A 17,870-nucleotide genomic window follows, 5' to 3' on the forward strand; every position below is an offset into this window, starting at 1 on the left:
TTTCTTTCTTTCTTTCTTTCTTTCTTTCTTTCTTTCTTTCTTTCTTTTCCCCTTTCTTTCTTTCTTTCTTTCTTTCTTTCTTTCTTTCTTTCTTTCTTTCTTTCTTTCTTTCTTTCTTTCTTTCTTTCTTTCTTTCTTTCTTTCCCCCTTTCTTTCCCCCTTTCTTTCTCCTCCTCCCCTCCATTTGACACTACAAATTTCTTTGCGCTTTGCTAGAACCATTCTACACCATTCATCTTGTTAAACTTCTCAGCTTTTCAGTGATGGATTTAAATGTCAGCTTCTCGATCATATCGTTTATTTTTTCACCCTACTTTGATCTTATTAGCTTCCCTAATCAACGTGGCCATTTATATGATCATTTCTTAGAGTTTCATTAACTCCTGAAGCATCGAGTCTTAAGTTCATTACACGCTTTTTATCAATGTTTTTGGAGCTGCGTCTCATCATCCTAAAATATCTGGTGCAATAAACAGAGCTGTCGTCCCTCTCTCCCTCTCTCTCTCCCTCTCTCTCTCTCTGGGGTCGTGATTCCTCCAGAAGTGTCCGTGATTGTCTAACAGCACACGTCTGCCCACCGCAGGCCCAGAACAGGAGGCTGGAGGCTTCTGATTTCTAGCCCGGAGGATTTCTGCTTGGAATTTAGTGTGACGGTTTAACAGCCGACCTTGCTGACGAGCCAAGGACGAACTCTCGCATTTTCATCTATCTGGAGGAAGAGAGATGGATAGCGAGAGACAGAGGCCGAGATGGGAAACTGCTTGAAACACAAGCGGGATGTTATTTGGCTCAGTGGGACTTTCTGAGAAAGAGGGGAAAAAAAACATGAACAGAATGAGTAATTTGGCAAAGTGAAAACTTGGAATCGTTGCTGCAGCTTCTTTGCTTCAGGATCAGCACTTAATGTTCTTTTGAAGAACCATCAAAATGGTTTTCTTTTTTTTTTTTGTGAGCTCAGCTCTTTAACTTTGCCTCTCGTCTTGGCTCGCTCAGGGATTTGGAAAGACTTTGTGTCTTTTATAGGAGTTTCACATTTCCAGCACCAAACTGTCAATTTATTTGCTTTAATCTCTCCTTCCTTTCCTGGGAAGATTGTTGTAAACAGAATCCCTTTTTGTTTTGGTTTTTTTTTTTGGTCGATAAGATCTCCGCAGTACGCAGGGGCTCTTAGCAGGTAGAGGTTGGCCGGATGTCCTCCTCACTGTAGGGGATGACATGAAGGCTGGAAGGAAGGAGAGCTATGAGAGGAGATGACAGGCGAGACAGAGGGTTAAGAGCAGCTAGGAGCCCTGATACACACGGGTGACTTTATCTGATCCGTTCTTATCTGGCTGATGTGGGATTTTGGTACACACACACACACACACACACACACACACACACACACACACACACACACACACAGGCAGCTTCTGTGTGACTTTCAGCCTGTCTTTTGCGATCAAGTAGCTGAGAAGAACTGAATCAGAGTGAAAGGGCAAAATGGGTACCAGGGCCAGTCATATACCATGTGCCAGAGTGTCAGTGGGTGAAGGTGTACCTGACAGCAACTTTACTCTCTCTCTCTCTCTCTCTCTCTCTCTCTCTCTCTCTGTCTTTTTTCTCACAGGTGTTCAGGAGAAAAGCCATCGAGCTTGGAGAGAAATTACTGCCTGCCTTCAAGACACCCACAGGAATCCCTTGGGCTCTTCTCAACCTAAAAAGGTCAGTCAAACACACAACGACACACACACAACCACACACACACAACGACACACACACACACCCTATTTCTCAGTTCCTTTAAAGTTGAATGCTACATAACATGAAAGGTCCCTGAAGCAATATTTAATTACGACACAGTTCCACATATCTTTTTTTTTTTTTTTTTGTCTTTTTAAAAAATAAAAATGAACCAATTAATTAAGCATTAAAAACCGCAACAATTTTGGCACCACGTTTTAATTAGCTGTCCTTCCAAGATTTCATGGAGTTTTATTGTGATTTTTGCAGCCAAAAATGTTGATAATTTTTCTTTTTCTATTATTATTATTATTATTATTATTATTATTATTATTATTATTATTATTATTTTAAATTGTAAATTTAGTGATCTTTATTTGTGTCTTTACTGCCCTCAAAATCTGAGAGGCAACTGAGTTTTATTTATTTATTTATTCATTCATTCATTCATTCATTTATTTAAATATAAAGTGTGAGTCAAAGAAATGGCTGAATGTGTGTTATGACATAAAAAAATAAAGAAGTGATTACGGATGACAGACTTATCAAGTTAAGAAGCTTTAATACATTTTTTAAGACCTCGTTACACGACATGTCAGTATTTTTTCATTTCTATGATCATTTCTATGATCGCAAAATTCCGACTACTGAGAAACAAAAAAAGAATTATAAATAAAATAAACAAGTAGAAAATAATGCACAAAATAAACAACAATATTCTACGTACCGATTTTAATGCGCACATACATAAATAATGTTAAACCGACCTTTTGTCGCATGTCGACACAAATTGTCACGTTATTTTATGTAAATAAATCAATCGGTGTTTGATACGGAGTGTGACGCAGCAGCCATCTTCTGCACCTGCTTTAAAAGGAGCATTTGTTCTCCGTATTCATATCTTTAATATGTAAATAGAATAAACCTTTTTCCGCATGATGTTTTCCTAGTGAGTAAATTTAGACGGCGTGACTTAAGGCAGCTCACTGTTGTGCCTGGAATGTTTTGAATAAGGATGCAAAACCCAGCTTTTCCGGCTAGTTTGCTCTGGTTCGAACACGGCGCTTGGGATCAGACCACAGATCAGGTGGCGCTCGGTCTTGAACCTGGTTTCAGCTTCTGTTGTCACACAGATATTCACAGCGTTCTTTCTGCTGTACACTGTCATTTTATCGAGGTTCGACATCTCGTTCTTTCTTTTTCCGATGGGTTTCAGTGCACAGTGAATTTTAAACTTTAATATCCAACCCACTGAGGGGAAGAAAAACACCGTCAGAAGGAGTTCAGGCCTTGCAAACAAAGTAGAGAAGTGCTTCTTGCATGACGTCTCACAAAGTTTGGGTTCTGCCTCCGAACTGAAGAGCAGGAGATAGAAGAGATTTATTGTGTGTGTGTGTGTGTGTGTGTGTGTGTGTGTGTGTGTGTGTGTGTGTGTGTGTGTGTGAGAGAGAGATTTATTGTGAGTGTGTGTGTGTGAGAGAGATTTATTGTGTGTGTGTGTGTGAGAGAGAGAGATTTATTGTGTGTGTGTGAGAGAGAGATTTATTGTGTGTGTGTGTGAGAGAGAGAGAGAGTGTGTGTGTGTGTGTGTGTGTGTGTGTGTGTGTGTGTGTGTGTGTGTGTGTGTGTGTGTGTGTGTGTGTGTGAGAGAGAGATTTATTGTGAGAGTGTGTGTGTGTGTGTGAGAGATTTATTGTGTGAGTGTGTGTGTGTGAGTGTGTGTGTGTGTGTGTGTGTGTGTGTGTGAGTATGTGTGAGTGAGTGCGAGTATGTGTGTGTGTGAGTATGTGTGAGTGAGTGCGAGTATGTGTGTGTGTGAGTATGTGTGAGTGAGTGTGAGAGATTTAGTGTGTGTGAGTATGTGTGAGTGAGTGCGAGTATGTGTGTGTGTGTGCGAGTATGTGTGTGTGTGTGAGAGTATGTGTGTGAGAGTATGTGTGTGAGAGTATGTGTGTGTGCGAGTATGTGTGTGTGTGAGTATGTGTGTGTGAGTGTGTGTGTGTGTGTGAGAGAGATTTATTGTGTGTGTGAGTGTGTGTGTGTGTGTGTGTGTGTGTGAGAGAGATTTATTGTGTGTGTGAGTATGTGTGTGTGTGAGTATGTGTGTGTGAGAGAGATTTATTGTGTGTGTGAGTGTGTGTGTGAGTGTGTGTGTGTGAGAGATTTATTGTGTGTGTGAGTATGTGTGTGTGTGAGTATGTGTGTGTGAGATAGATTTATTGTGTGTGAGTATGTGTGTGTGTGTGAGTATGTGTGTGTGAGAGAGATTTATTGTGTGTGTGAGTATGTGTGTGTGTGAGTATGTGTGTGTGAGAGAGATTTATTGTGTGTGTGAGTATGTGTGTGTGTGTGAGTATGTGTGTGTGAGAGAGATTTATTGTGTGTGTGAGTATGTGTGTGTGTGAGTATGTGTGTGTGAGAGAGATTTATTGTGTGTGTGAGTATGTGTGTGTGTGTGAGTATGTGTGTGTGAGAGAGATTTATTGTGTGTGTGAGTATGTGTGTGTGAGAGAGATTTATTGTGTGTGTGAGTGTGTGTGTGTGTGAGTATGTGTGTGTGAGAGAGATTTATTGTGTGTGTGAGTATGTGTGTGTGAGAGAGATTTATTGTGTGTGAGAGTATATGTGTGTGTGTGAGAGTATATGTGTGTGTGTGAGAGTATATGTGTGTGTGTGTGAGTATGTGTGTGTGTGTGTGAGTATGTGTGTGTGTGTGAGTATGTGTGTGTGTGCGCGTACAGTAGTTTCCGGCTGTTTACCAGCATTTGCGCGAGACGTGTTTGTGCTCAGCGTTCAGGGTCAGAGATTCAGCACTGATAAATGCAGTGAGACAGTTGATCTGGATTCGGTGCCTCGCGTCTTGTTCGTAGCCGCAAAACTTTATACCAGAGTCTGGAAGCCTTTGGTGCAGGGTTAGTGTGCATGGTGGAGGGCTTGATCGACATGAGCAGTGCTGAATGAATCCCAACTACTTTCTCTTCCATCTGTACAAGCAAGTGGGCAGCATTCTGACACAGCCATAGTGATTCGGCAGCTAGCTCTTCTTTATTCAAGGCCAGGACAGGGTTTTTGTGTCCGGCTCATTGTGTATTAAGTGTGTGTACACGATTGCCGACGGTGCCTAATGGAAACTACAGAAACTAATGACTAACGGCTGAGAAGGAGATAACAAAATTTTGTCTGAGACCTCTTTCCTGGCCTGCTCGCGACCGTACCATCTGCACTTATTAATTAAATGAGTGTAATGAACTAACTGGGAGGAAAATGAAGGGGGTTTATACCCTCGTTATGCCTGGTGATGCATGTCAGTCCCTGAAGCTTCATCATCCACTTGATTTGCAAAGAAAAAAAACAGCAGCTGCTCACAGACGAGATGAAAACAGCGCTTCACCCAGGTGGCTGAAACCCAACACGACCTTTTACTCGACGCGTGGCGTCATTCTGATTTGTTTTGACTAGGCTCAAATCTCATCAGTGGGGAGCGTCTGTCATATTTGACTGCTCGCTAATTTGGTGAATGTTTGCTCAAGTCTATAATCTGTGGAAAAGTCAAACTGGGCTTGTTGCCTAAATTGGTGTAATTCCTCATTGTGCTAATAACTAGCTTCTGTACATGGTCTGCAGAACAGCTGAGAAAAACATATTGCATAAGCAGGAAACTCAACGCAGACTCAATCTGTCCACCTTGATTAAAGGTCCGGACCCCGCGATTTAAAGGATACGCACAAAAATCCTGAACGGATCTGTAAAGACAGGCTGAAAATCGTAAATATGTCGTTTAACGATTTATGCTTCCATAAACTAGCGTCATAAGCGTTCGTTGTATCTTACAGATCTAAAGAATATCCCGTGTTTAGATCGCTCCGAAACGTCTTTTCTTCTCGTTTATCCGATTTCTATTAGCGTTCAAGAAAAAAATAAACATTGTACACTCCAAGAACAAGGGATTCCATTGCTAAAGAGTAACATGGAGCAGAAACTGAAGAATTCTTATGGGTTCTAGATCAGGAGGTTTTAACCTGGAGGTCAGGATTTCTTTGGTGTTTGTGAGGGAAAACTTTTATTTGAAGTTTCTCACTAGTGCGTGAAGCGAGATAACCGATTGACTTCGGATTGGACGAAAAATCACCAAGAAAAAGTGAAAGTGACGTGACGTACGGCTAAGTACGGTGACCCATACTCAGAATTCGTTCTCTGCATTTAACCCATCCAAAGTGCACACACACAGCATTGAACACACACACCTGGAGCAGTGGGCAGCCATTTACTGTACTGTATGCTGCGGTTGGGGGGGTTCGGTGCCTTGCTCAAGGGCACCTCAGTCGTGGTATTGCCAGCCCGAGACTCCAACCCACAACCTTAGGGTTAGGAGTAAAGCCGCCTTCACACTGCACACGACAAACGACCGCCGATAAACAGGAAGTCATTCATTTCCTATGCAGAGTCGCAAGGTCGCTGCGTGAGGTGCCGACCATCTGCGGATCCGTAATTTTCGGATCCGTTTCGAGCGTTGGATGCGTTAAAAAAATGTGAACTTTTGCGACTACACCTCATCCGACATGCCGACCGGATGTGATGTACTCCAATGTCGTCCAATCAGGATCGTGTGCGCGAGGTGATAAGAATTATTAAAAAGTATTAACATAAACTTTAGTCATTTTTAAACTTTATCCAAAACAATCATTTTGTTTTAAATAGTGTTATTGATAAAAAATCATCAATTATTAATATTTATATTGTATTATGATATGTATTATTTTTAATGTTGTTCCCATGTTTTCTCAAAAACGATTCGCGGTCTTTCTGGATTGCATTGATTGTTTGTACTCCTAACTTCATTCACCATGATAAATGCTAATTAAGTTTGCACACATTTAGCCCATTTCGGTAACACGCTTCCATGCTTCCATTTTTCCTGTAAGCATCTCTGTATGATTCAAGAATTGGATCATAAAGTAACGGGCGTTCGGAGACCGCGAGAATCATGCTTCTCTCCCATGTTGATGTCTGCACGATCATATTGCACATTACGTGCGACTGTCACTAGGGGGCCGAATCAGACAGTCGTGTCCGTTTGTCGTGTGCAGTGTGAAGGCGGCTTCAGACTCTCTAACCTTTAGGCCACGACTTCAGTATAGAGTGCAAGTATAGAGCCAGACTCGTGGTTGAAGATGGTTTGTGTCTTTTTCTCGGCCACAATCGGGCCACAACTGTCATGTATCCTCAGTCTAAACCCAAGCATCCCATTTTATCTTCTGTTCATCTTCTCCGAGAGTCGATCGTTTTACAAAAGTGGGTCACAATTACAAAAGGTTTTAGAACCACTGCTTTAGATTTTTCTATAATGGTTTAAACATTGCTTCAAACCACTGTGTATGTATTTGAATTCATTTAGCAGGTTCTTTTTCTCTCAGAAATGACCTAGTAACTGGTTTGGATGTTTGACCAGCAGGCACTTTTCAGAGAGAGAAAGAGAGAGAGCTATTCAGACCTGATTTATACCGATTTTTTTTCTTCTAGTTTTATGTAGAGAGGTGAGGTAATTAACATCAAGTCCATTCTTTGTTCAACCTTTTTTTATTCACTCGACTCTCCAATTACTCACACCCTGACTCATCCGGATTCTTTGTATAATCACGGGGGGGAAAATTCCTCCAGCATTCCACTGTGAAATTAACATTCTGTGCCATGTACAAGAATGAATAATAATTTAAAAAAATAAATAAATACAGTACTATGCAAAACTGTAAAAATGTGACTTTGTTATTTTTGGACTTCAAATAGACATTATTGCTTTATAAGGTTCCTCATGGGTTCTAGTGGTTCTAAAGGTGTGTGGGTGGGTGTGTGTGTGTGTGTGTGTGTGTGTGTGTGTGTGTGCATGTATGTGTGTATATGTGTGTATACGTGTGTGTGATGATTAAAAAAAATACGGTACTATACAAAACTGAAAAAATGCGACTTTATGTTTGGACTTCAAATAGACATTATTGCTTTATAAGGTTCCTCATGGGTTCTAGCGGTCCTTGTATTTTGCCAGTGAAGATCCATTGTGTGTTTTGTGTGTGTGTGTGTGTATGCGCGTGTATGTGTATATGTGTTTGTGCATATGTGTGTGTGTGTGTGTGTGTATGAATATGTATGTGTGCGTGTGTGTGCGCATATGTGTGTGTGTGTGTGTGCACGTGTGTGTGTGTGCATATGTGTGTGTGTGTGTGTGTGTGTGTGTGTGTGTGTGTGTGTGTGTGTGTGTGTGTGTGTGTGTGTGTGATAATAAAATACAGTACTATGCAAAACTGAATAAATGTGACTTTGTAGTTTTTGGACTTCAAATAGACATTATTGCTTTATAAGGTTCCTCATGGGTTCTAGCGGTTCTAAAGGAGCCAGAACATTAGACATCAATATTTATATAACAGAGTCCCAATGCTCTGATGAACCCGTTTGAATATCAGACTGTGACCCATTTTTAACATAGACTTTCTCAAGTTGGTCATTTCTTATAACCCAGTTTTAAAAGGCCAGAAGCTGCTGCCTTATGCACACCAGTCATCCTCCTCCTCCTCCTCCTCCTCCTCTTTCTCAATTCTGATCCCGCGAGAAGCAGCAGTGAACTGAGGCGCCAATAATTTTACAGCAGCACAGCGCAGAACAACCTTGACCCAGATTTCATTTGGCCGAAACCGAGGGGCTCTGTGTGTGTGGTGGTGGGGGGAGGGGGTGTGTTTCGAGCTTGAAAATTCATACACACCCACATACAAATAAACACATGGAGAAAAGAGTGGTGAAGGGATGACATGTTGCGTTTAACTTTAGACCGTTCAAAGGTCTAAAGTAGAGGTCTTCACGGTCTTCTTAGATCCGAAAACCCGAGGTCCGACCCGAGACCCGAGCGGGTTCGGGTCTAAAAGTTTCACGTGTACCTCAGACACGGGTCGGGTATAATAATGGCGGCATCGGGTCTCGGGTAATTTAAAATGAATGTGTTTTTACCGAACAGACCCGAGAAGACCCGAACTACTGAGTCCTTTTCCAACCTCTCCTCTTTTTGCCAAGACCGCTTGCGACGTGTGGCTGGCAGTAAGCTCATTTCCGTTGAAACAGAACCCACGCTGTAGTGGTTACTTTAGTGTAGAGTTATGCAACATTTGGGTCCAGTAGGGTTAAAAAAATTGCCGTCGGGTCGGATTCGGGTCAAATTTTTTGGGTTTGTCTCGGGTTGGGTCTTTCTTTAAAAAAAAAAATGATGCACGTCGGATTCGGGTAAAAAGTGATTCGGGTTGGATACATTTCTTTAGACCTGAGAAGACCTCTAGTCTGTAGTTAAAGCTCAACTGATGCATTGCTCGGACCGAAACTGTTTAAAAAATACATTTAAATGTGGATATCGAACAGCAAAGATATCATCAAATGACGCTGGTAAATGAGGACTATTACTTGAATCGCTGTCTTTATGTACCGCTAAAGTTCTAAACCCCAAAGCAACACCAGCAGCAGCTGTACGGCGTCATGGCTGATATAGGACACCGAAACTATGTGAGAATATGGCTAGAAAATGGCTTTTTAATTGTCGTGATTTTAGCTTGGACACTCAATAACAGACCGTGTTATGAGCCAGATTTTGTTACATTGAGCTGTCAAGTCGCGAGCCTTAAACCTCGGCACGTTAAAGCAGGCCAAAAACAGCTTGGCAAGATAAGAGAGGTGGAAAGCAGCTGACAGGAACAGTACAGATAAACAGTTGGCCTGCTGACAGGTAGAAAGGAGCAGGACATCATTAGGAAGGGCAAGTCTATTGGTATATTTGCTCAGAACACTGCATGGTTTTGTTTTATACCCCCAGGCTAACCTAACACTTGCAAACTAAGACTTTTTATTTGTCCAGCCTAAAGCCTTGGAGAGAGGCGTGTAAATTTTTGCCTACAGTACTAGCTTAGTGGTGCTGAAGGTAAATGAGTCTTTGTCACATACTGTTCCTTGCATATTCGTGTTAGAAAGCTGTAGTCAGAGCGCAGGGTCGGACATGACACAGTACCTCGGAAAGAGAGACGGTTAAAGGTCTTGGTGATTCTGGGGCTCGAAGCCTGGACCTTCTGATCAGTAAACCCAGAGCCTTGAACACTGAACGATCACCTGAACCGACACCTCTGAGCTAGTTTACAGAAGAGTACAAACTTCAAGTGCTTCATTTGGTTGCCATGTGGTTACACAGAAAAAAAACAGCAATTACTTATTGCAATTAAAGCAATTACTTAATTTCTACAAAACCTTGAATAAAATTTTGTCTTGCCTACAGAAGCATTAAATAAGCTCTCCTCATCATGAAGCAAAGCATTATCATTCATTCATTCATTCATTCATTTTCTACCGCTTATCTGAACTGCCTCGGGTCATGGGGAGCCTGTGCCTATCTCAGGCGTCATCGGGCATCGAGGCAGGATACACCCTGGACGAAGTGCCAACCCATCGCAGGGCACACACACACTCTCATTCACTCACACACTACGGACAATTTTCCAGAGATGCCAATCAACCTACCATGCATGTCTTTGGACCGGGGAGGAAACCAGAGTACCCGTAGGAAACCCCCGAGGCACGGGGAGAACATGCAAACTTCACACACACAAGGCGGAGGCGGGAATCGAACCCCCAACCCTGGAGGTGTGAGGCAAACGTTCTAACCACTAAGACACCGTGCCCCCGCAAAGCATTATGAAATATGTTAAATGTCGAACGTGTGGCCATGAACGTTTTCAGCCATATCTGAAAGTCATCAGCCGGAAGGGTTTTGGCATCTTTAACATGCAAGAGTCTCATGGGGTCATTCCAGGTTCTCCTCACTTCTCTTTTTGACATCATGGTCAGCCAGAACGACTTATCTTTACTATCCTCAAGCCACTTTAATTGAGTAGAGGCAGATTAAGTTGAGTTACGTCAGGCTCTGGCAGGAAGGGAAATCTGATTTTGGAGTTCTTTTTATTGGACTTGCGAGGCATAATAAAAGGCTGTGAGAAGGAGCTTGGGGTGAAGATAAGCAACTGGAAATTTGTGGCTGGATGGTAGGGCTATACCAAACAGGAAATGAAGACAGCACATCCTGTCTATTTATAAATCCTCCAGAGGAACAAACTATACTATGGGCAGTTCTTCTGTAGAATAGTTTCCTGTTTGAATAGTTAAAGGCTTTTATTCTGGTGGGGTTTTTTAAGCTTAGGTGGTGGATTGAGTTGAGAAGTGGTGGTGTTCCAATGGGGTACCAGTTATCTTGGTCTGTCACAAGTTTTCTTCTTTCGTTTCTTATCCTAAAGACTTTTAAGTAATGCAGGTGTTCTGAGACATTTTGGCCAATTCATTCATTCATTTTCTACCGCTTATCCGAACTTCTCGGGTCACGGGCAGCCTGTGCCTATCTCAGGCGTCATCGGGCATCGAGGCAGGATACACCCTGGACGGAGTGCCAACCCATCACAGGGCACACACACTCTCATTCACTCACACACACACACACTACGGACAATTTTCCAGAGATGCCAATCAACCTACCATGCATGTCTTTGGACCGGGGGAGGAAACCAGAGTACCCGGAGGAAACCCCCGAGGCACGGGGAGAACATGCAAACTCCACACACACAAGGCGGTGGCGGGAATCGAACCCCCAACCCTGGAGGTGTGAGGCAAACGTTCTAACCACTAAGCCACAGGCTTCAGGTTACACAGAAAAAAAACAGCAATTACTTATTGCAATTAAAGCAATTACTTAATTTCTACAAAACCTTGAATAAAATTTTGTCTTGCCTACAGAAGCATTAAATAAGCTCTCCTCATCATGAAGCAAAGCATTATCATTCATTCATTCATTCATTTTCTACCGCTTACCTGAACTACCTCGGGTCATGGGGAGCCTGTGCCTATCTCAGACGTCATCGGGCATCGAGGCAGGATACACCCTGGACGAAGTGCCTAAGCGTTTTGGCCAATTGACTCCAAATATTCTAGACCACTCTACATTTGGTTGTTATTGATTTTAAATGTAGGGCTTGTACATCCTTGGCTTTCTTATTATTTTAAATGTGGTCTAAATAGCTTGTTAATGGCTTGTTTGAACATGATGATAAACAGTAGCAGGCCCGTATGCCCCTTCATGGTAAGTTATGTTGGATGTTTGATATTAATTTGTCGTGATCTCTAGGAGATGGAACAGTAGGTTTATGAAATGCTAGGGATGATGATGATAAATTTCATTTTATATATACATATATATATATATGTGCTTAGACCACAACCTCCAAAGTTGGGATATGCAAAGAAATAATTTCACTGTGCTGTAATGTAAAGTCTTCTATAAATGTCTTCTATTCTATCCTAATGTCATCATTTGCTAAAAAACACACGAGGGATACTTTGCTTCCAGAACGAGTGCGGACCAGAGTTTGAATCACAGAACAGTTCACAACTCACACCACGTCCTACAGGTAGTCTCCTATAGGGTTCAGTTCAGCATTGCACTTCTTAGTTCACATGATGCTTTTGTGATGTGTCCTATTTTGTTTTGAAACTGTCACTGTGAATGCTTCCTATATATTCCTACAGGTTTCTCTGAAGCGCTCTCTGTCAGTCAGTAGTGCCCCTTTTCCCCCGAGGCAGTTTGAGTGCAGGTTCGGAGCCTAATTTAGAACCAGTTCTTTCTTTTTTTTGATAGCCAAAGCACCGGCTCTGTACCAGGAAAAGTGGTTCTTAAGTAGCACAAAACGGTGCGGGTCTAGACTCACGAACCTCTTGTTTCAGGGGCTGTGGGCGGGGCTACTGTTAGCGCATTTGATAATGTACCTTAAGTATACTAATGTTTAATGCACTTTTACCTCAGTATGATCAGTTATAGCACACATGATAGTAGGTAGCTACATGCTAATGCTACCTGTGTTAATGATAAAATAATGTTATGTACGTTCCCGATTACAGCCTCCGTTTGTACAGATGACATGGAGCTGCACGTACACGTTCGGATGCCGTTGTAGGTTCACAAAGCCATGAGCATTAACAGTAAAGCAACGAGCAAGAAAAGCTTCTAGAACATCCAGTTCATCGGAGGAGAAAAAAAAAAGTTCCTCCCGGCTGTGGAAACCATAGCAACGGCACGCCGGCTTTTTCCCTCCCCAGACGCAACAAATTGCTTATTAGCCGTTTGCTATCTGCATTTGAAAGGGACTTGTCATTATAAGCTCCATGTCACACAAGTTGCTGCAGAGCCATTTAAGGTGTCCTGTCAGAGCAAAGCAATGCTGTTGGATTTCTGTAGCCTGCTTTAGTAGCTGTTATACAGTATATAAAACGTGTCGGAAGGCCTGATGGCTTCACCTTACTCTGAGGTTTAGGTTTAGTTCAGGAAGTCAGATTGCTAATGGAGTTGTAACCAGTACTCATGCTCTGGGCCTTTTCAGGGAGAGATCGACGTGTAATATGCGGCCCGAGACAAAACGTATTCCGTCAGCGTAGAGTTGGTTAGTCTGCTGGCAGAGTGTGTGCCGTTTCTAAGAGAGTGGTTTAACCCCCGTAATCAGGCATTAGCCTTTCTCTCCTGTAGAAAAAAACGCTCCCGATTATGAAAGACTTTGCTCTTCAGCTGCTGATGAAAAGGGAAGAGATGGAAAAAGAAATGCCTTAAGTTCAATTAGACATCCAAGCTTAGAATAGCCTGATGATTCTCACTCTTGTTCCTTATGAACAATGAGCGCCAGTTCATCACATTTGTGTGTAATCAATCTAACGATCCATAGAAGAGCTCGGAGTAATTTGCTCATGATCCGACTGGCCTGATTACAAGAGCCATTTTCGTGTCCCACCCAAACGAGGGTTTTATTGGAATAGTTTTCAATAAAAAAAAGCTGACAGCTGAGACATGTACAGTATCTGTGAGCATGGCAACACCCACTGATGACTCACCTGTGGTGGAATTGGAGTGTGAACATGTGACCTTATTGCATTTCCTTGGGCTGGCATGAAAGTTCCTGCAAGGAAAATCCATTAGCCATTTATTGGATTTGCTGCAAAACAGGCTTATTGAGTTTTCCCAGCATGAGAGAGGACACTGGATGAGTACTAACAGCTTAAATACGGTGACGCTGCTGGATTCGACTGGTGATGCGTAGAGTTTTGCCTGAGACCAGTGTGTACACATCACGCTGATCTCCGGTTCTGGATTCGTCCTGCTTCGTGAAGCGGCATTGAATGTTGTTCAGTCACTTTTCATAGATAAATGCCAAGCTACCCATGAAACTGTACCATGTAAAATTTATTAATGTTAAAAAAAAAAAAAAAAGATGATAAATCTGTATAAAATGTGTAAAACATACAGTAACATTTTAGAAGAATTTTAAATAAATGTAAGGCAATTGAAAGCTAGTTAAAGCTAAATGTTAAGTGGAAAAGTAATAATAATAATAATAGTTATTAATAATAATAATAATAATAATAATAATAATAATCATTATAATAACAATAGTTGTTGTTGGTATTATTATTAATATTGTTATTAATGTTATCATTATAAAAATATAAATAATTGTGTGAAATTAAAAACAACAACAGAAATAAAAAATGTGCGATTAAGTCGATTTCGATTCCGCTAGCAGACTGGAACCCCAGCATAGCTAAGTATTTATTTATTTTTTTAATGTTTGTTTGGTTTGCAATAGTAAATAAGAAAGTTTGTTTGTATTCTTTCTTTCTTTCTTTCTGTTCTGTTGAATGTACTTGTTTGTCAGACAACTATAAATTAAAACTAATGCTGTAGCAGAATCTCAAACAGCTATGTTTATTGACCGCGCAAATGCTATTGCTCTGGTAATGCTAAGTAGGTAACGGTTTGTTAATGCTAACGCTTCATCTGTGCTGGTGTAAAACATTAGGCTCTGTGCACATTCGAAATAGTTGTATTATAAAACTTTATCAGTCTTTACCGAGACAAAGTCAGAGCTCTAAATGCGGATGTTTTTTTTTTTTTTTTTTTAACCAATGGCAGCCTTTGCTTTTTCACTCACTCGCTCAATCAATCAGTGTGCCACGTCTTAATTTCACGATCAAGCCACGGTCTTTGACTCCCAGTATTAATTTGACTGATTTGCATTCTGCCACTCGGTCCTGTCAGGAGCGTGAGCGTGAAAAGTTCAGCGAAAAGCTGGAAAAAACTCTTTCAAGGGGCTTTGATTTTGTGCCATTAGCAAGAGACAAGCCGTAATTTGTCTTAATTGCTGCCGATGCCGAGGTTCCTTCAGCGCAGATCCCGTAATGATGCTGTCATCTTAATCGCATCTGGGCGGGAAGCGGAACGTCCTGGTGGCATCCATTAAGAGGTCAGAGGTCGTTTGAACTCAACTGTGGGTTCATCGGGCCTGGATAACGTTAACATTTTCGGTGTGCTGATTGACTTTGGAATGAATTGTAGCCGGATGTTAATCAGCATGTGTTAGTCAGATACTTAAAGAAACAGCATGTGGAGTAAATGCCACTCGAGCAGGAGGCACTCAGTGGAGCTGAAAAGGGTTCTGTGACCTGTTATAAAAAAGAGAGCATTAAAACTAACTAATCTCTCTCTCTCTCTCTCTCTCTCTCTCTTTCTTTCACTCTTTCTCTCTTTCTTTTTTCTTTCTTTTTTCTTTCTTTCTCTTTCTTTCTCTCTCTCTTTCACTCTCTCTCCCTCTCTCTTTCACTCTCTCTCTCTCTTTCTCTCTCTCTTTCACTCTTTCTCTCTCTCTTTCAATCTTTCTTTTTCTCTCTCTCTCTCTTTCTCTCTTTCTTTTTCAATCTCTTTCTCTCTCTCTCTCTCTCTCACTCATGTTCTCTCTCTCCTTCTTTGTGTGTGTATATGTCTGTCTCTCTGTCTTTCTGTCTGTGTCCTTCCATTCGTCCGTCCGTCTGTGCATCTCTCTCTCTTGCTCTTTCTCTCTCCGTGTTGCTGTCTGTCCGGCATTTTTCCATCTTCTCTTTTTTTCTGTCTGTCTGTGTCTCTGTCTCTCTCGCGTGCTCCCTGTCTGTCTATCTGTCTTTCTGTATTTGTCTGTCTGTGTCTCTGTCTGTCCTCTCTCTCTCTCTCTCTCTCTCTCTCTCTCTCTCTTTCTCTGTGTCTGCAGTGGCATAGGCAGGAACTGGCCGTGGGCGTCAGGAGGCAGCAGCATTTTAGCCGAGTACGGCACGCTGCATTTGGAGTTTGTCCATCTGAGCCAGCTGTCCGGGAAACCTGAGTTTGCAGAGAAGGTGAGTCAGAGCCCAGGATTTAACCCTGGACTTTAAACGCTTTATACTCACACTGAGTTGTCCTTTTATAAAGTCCACCTACCTTCTCGGTCACTTCGTAGGTGTACGATTACTGACAGCAGACCATCTGTATTTTACACAATTTATCAGCGTCCATCAAAATAAGTCATGTTGGGTTTTTTAAACGCTTAATAAGGACCAAACGAGACATTTCCTTCCCCGGATATGAACCATAACTCATCTGCGCCGCCACCTAAACCGTGGTTATAAAAAAGAGCTTCGAGTGGAGAGCTCACAGTTACAATCCTGTAGTGTCCGATAGAGCGGCTCTTTAAAGCAGCCAGCACAGCGAGCTCATTTCCCCGGTATTTTCCAATCGGAGGTCTCGTTCTCACGCCTCTGCTCTGGTGGGAGGCTGATAGATGATTCCATTACACACCCTAAACGAGGCTCTACTTAACTCTGAAAGTGACCTGCACTTCCTAGATTGATGAGTTCAATCTACAGTAGAAAGCACGCCTGGCATCTCGAGCACGTTCTGCGTCCTTTGCGTCTTTCATCAGAGCCGATCGGCCAAACCGGCCACCCGTGTTCTCTATAAAACGCCTGATTCTGCTCAGTGCTCCTGTTTTAGTGCTTTTCTACCAGACTCGCCTCAGTGATCGCCTTACCCAAGATCACGAGTCTCCGCTGCCAAGCCAGCCGCGCCGTACTTAAGCACCCATGCTAAATTTGATTACCCTTCTTACCCGTAGACCATGTTGGGTGAGTATGGGCATGTGGGCGGAGCTAAAAAATACTGCCGTCCTATGACCGGTCAAACAATCGCCCTGAATCATCCTGATTAATTTCTCTCTGTGACTCAGACTCGAGTCACCTGCTCAGAAATATTCAGTATTATGCTGAAACCTCAGACCTGTTAGTTCTTCAGGAGCTCTTGGTTGCACAATTCTACTTAAGTTTAAACTGTTGTAGAAAGGACATTATTTCCTGTCCAGTTTCACCCGAATGAGGATGAGGTTCAGTTCTGAGTCTGGTTCCTCTCCAGGTTTCTTCCTTACATCATCTGGAGTTTTTCCTCACCACTATATCGGATTGTCATGGCTGTTTAATGGTCTTCGTCCATCCTCATCCGTCCATAAGACGTTAAATTAGCAGCAGCAGAAAACCAGGAGAATCTTTTTCTTTCCGTTGACGAGGCTGTTGATGGATACGAATGGACACAGACCACCTGCCCTGTTTTATAAACGTTATTGCCCAGAGGTGAACTCGAGGAAAAGCACCTGAGGTGGAGAGGCAGACAAAGGCTCTAGGACACTTAACCAATGGTTCTAAGCCAAGCACAGTGTGAAAACCAGGGAATAAGGTCACATTAATACTTTTAATATCGGATACTAAACCTCCCAGTAAATGCCTCCACACTGACGCGCCACGCGTTTAACAAGTAACGCTTTAAGGCAGTAAATCAGTCGAATCAGATGGCTGGAGAAATGAAACACTGAGCTTCTCGTTCTTGTTCTGATGCAGGTCATGAACATCCGGAAGGTTCTAAATCGGCTGGCAAAGCCACAAGGGCTTTACCCCAATTACCTCAACCCCAACAGTGGGCAGTGGGGACAACGTAAGTCTGGTTTTCTCTCTCTCTCTCTCTCTCTCTCTCACACACACACACACACACACACTCTCTCTCTCTCTCTCACTTTTTCAGTCTCTTTCTCTCTCTCTGTCTCTTTCTGTCTTTATATTTATCTCTCTCTTTATTTGTCTTTTATTTGAATCATTCTCTGTCTTTATCTCTCTCTCTCTCCCACTCTCTCTCTCTCCCTCTCCCTTTCTCATCCATGTCTCATTCCAATATAATTTTTTCCCCTCAGTTCTGATGTTTGATGTGAACATTA

At 42.2% G+C, this 17,870-nt stretch overlaps 1 protein-coding gene and 1 long non-coding RNA gene across 4 annotated transcripts in view; both read left to right on the plus strand.

Annotated features, from left to right (window-relative positions):
* The window catches only part of man1a1 (mannosidase, alpha, class 1A, member 1), a 130,000-nt gene that overhangs the window by 87,465 nt on the left and 24,665 nt on the right, over positions 1 to 17,870 (plus strand). For all 3 annotated transcript variants that reach the window (XM_027155405.2, XM_047802000.1, XM_047801999.1), the window contains 3 exons: positions 1,610 to 1,704; positions 15,849 to 15,972; positions 17,500 to 17,593. In XM_027155405.2, coding sequence (XP_027011206.2) covers positions 1,610 to 1,704; positions 15,849 to 15,972; positions 17,500 to 17,593 — 313 coding nt within the window. The remainder of the gene's footprint in view (positions 1 to 1,609; positions 1,705 to 15,848; positions 15,973 to 17,499; positions 17,594 to 17,870) is intronic.
* LOC125139096 lies at positions 8,677 to 14,730 on the plus strand. Its single transcript, XR_007138221.1, has 2 exons — positions 8,677 to 9,925; positions 11,431 to 14,730. It is a non-coding gene; the product is annotated as an uncharacterized LOC125139096 (long non-coding RNA).

Source organism: Tachysurus fulvidraco, chromosome 16, assembly GCF_022655615.1.
Source record: "Tachysurus fulvidraco isolate hzauxx_2018 chromosome 16, HZAU_PFXX_2.0, whole genome shotgun sequence".
Classification (NCBI taxonomy): domain Eukaryota; kingdom Metazoa; phylum Chordata; class Actinopteri; order Siluriformes; family Bagridae; genus Tachysurus; species Tachysurus fulvidraco.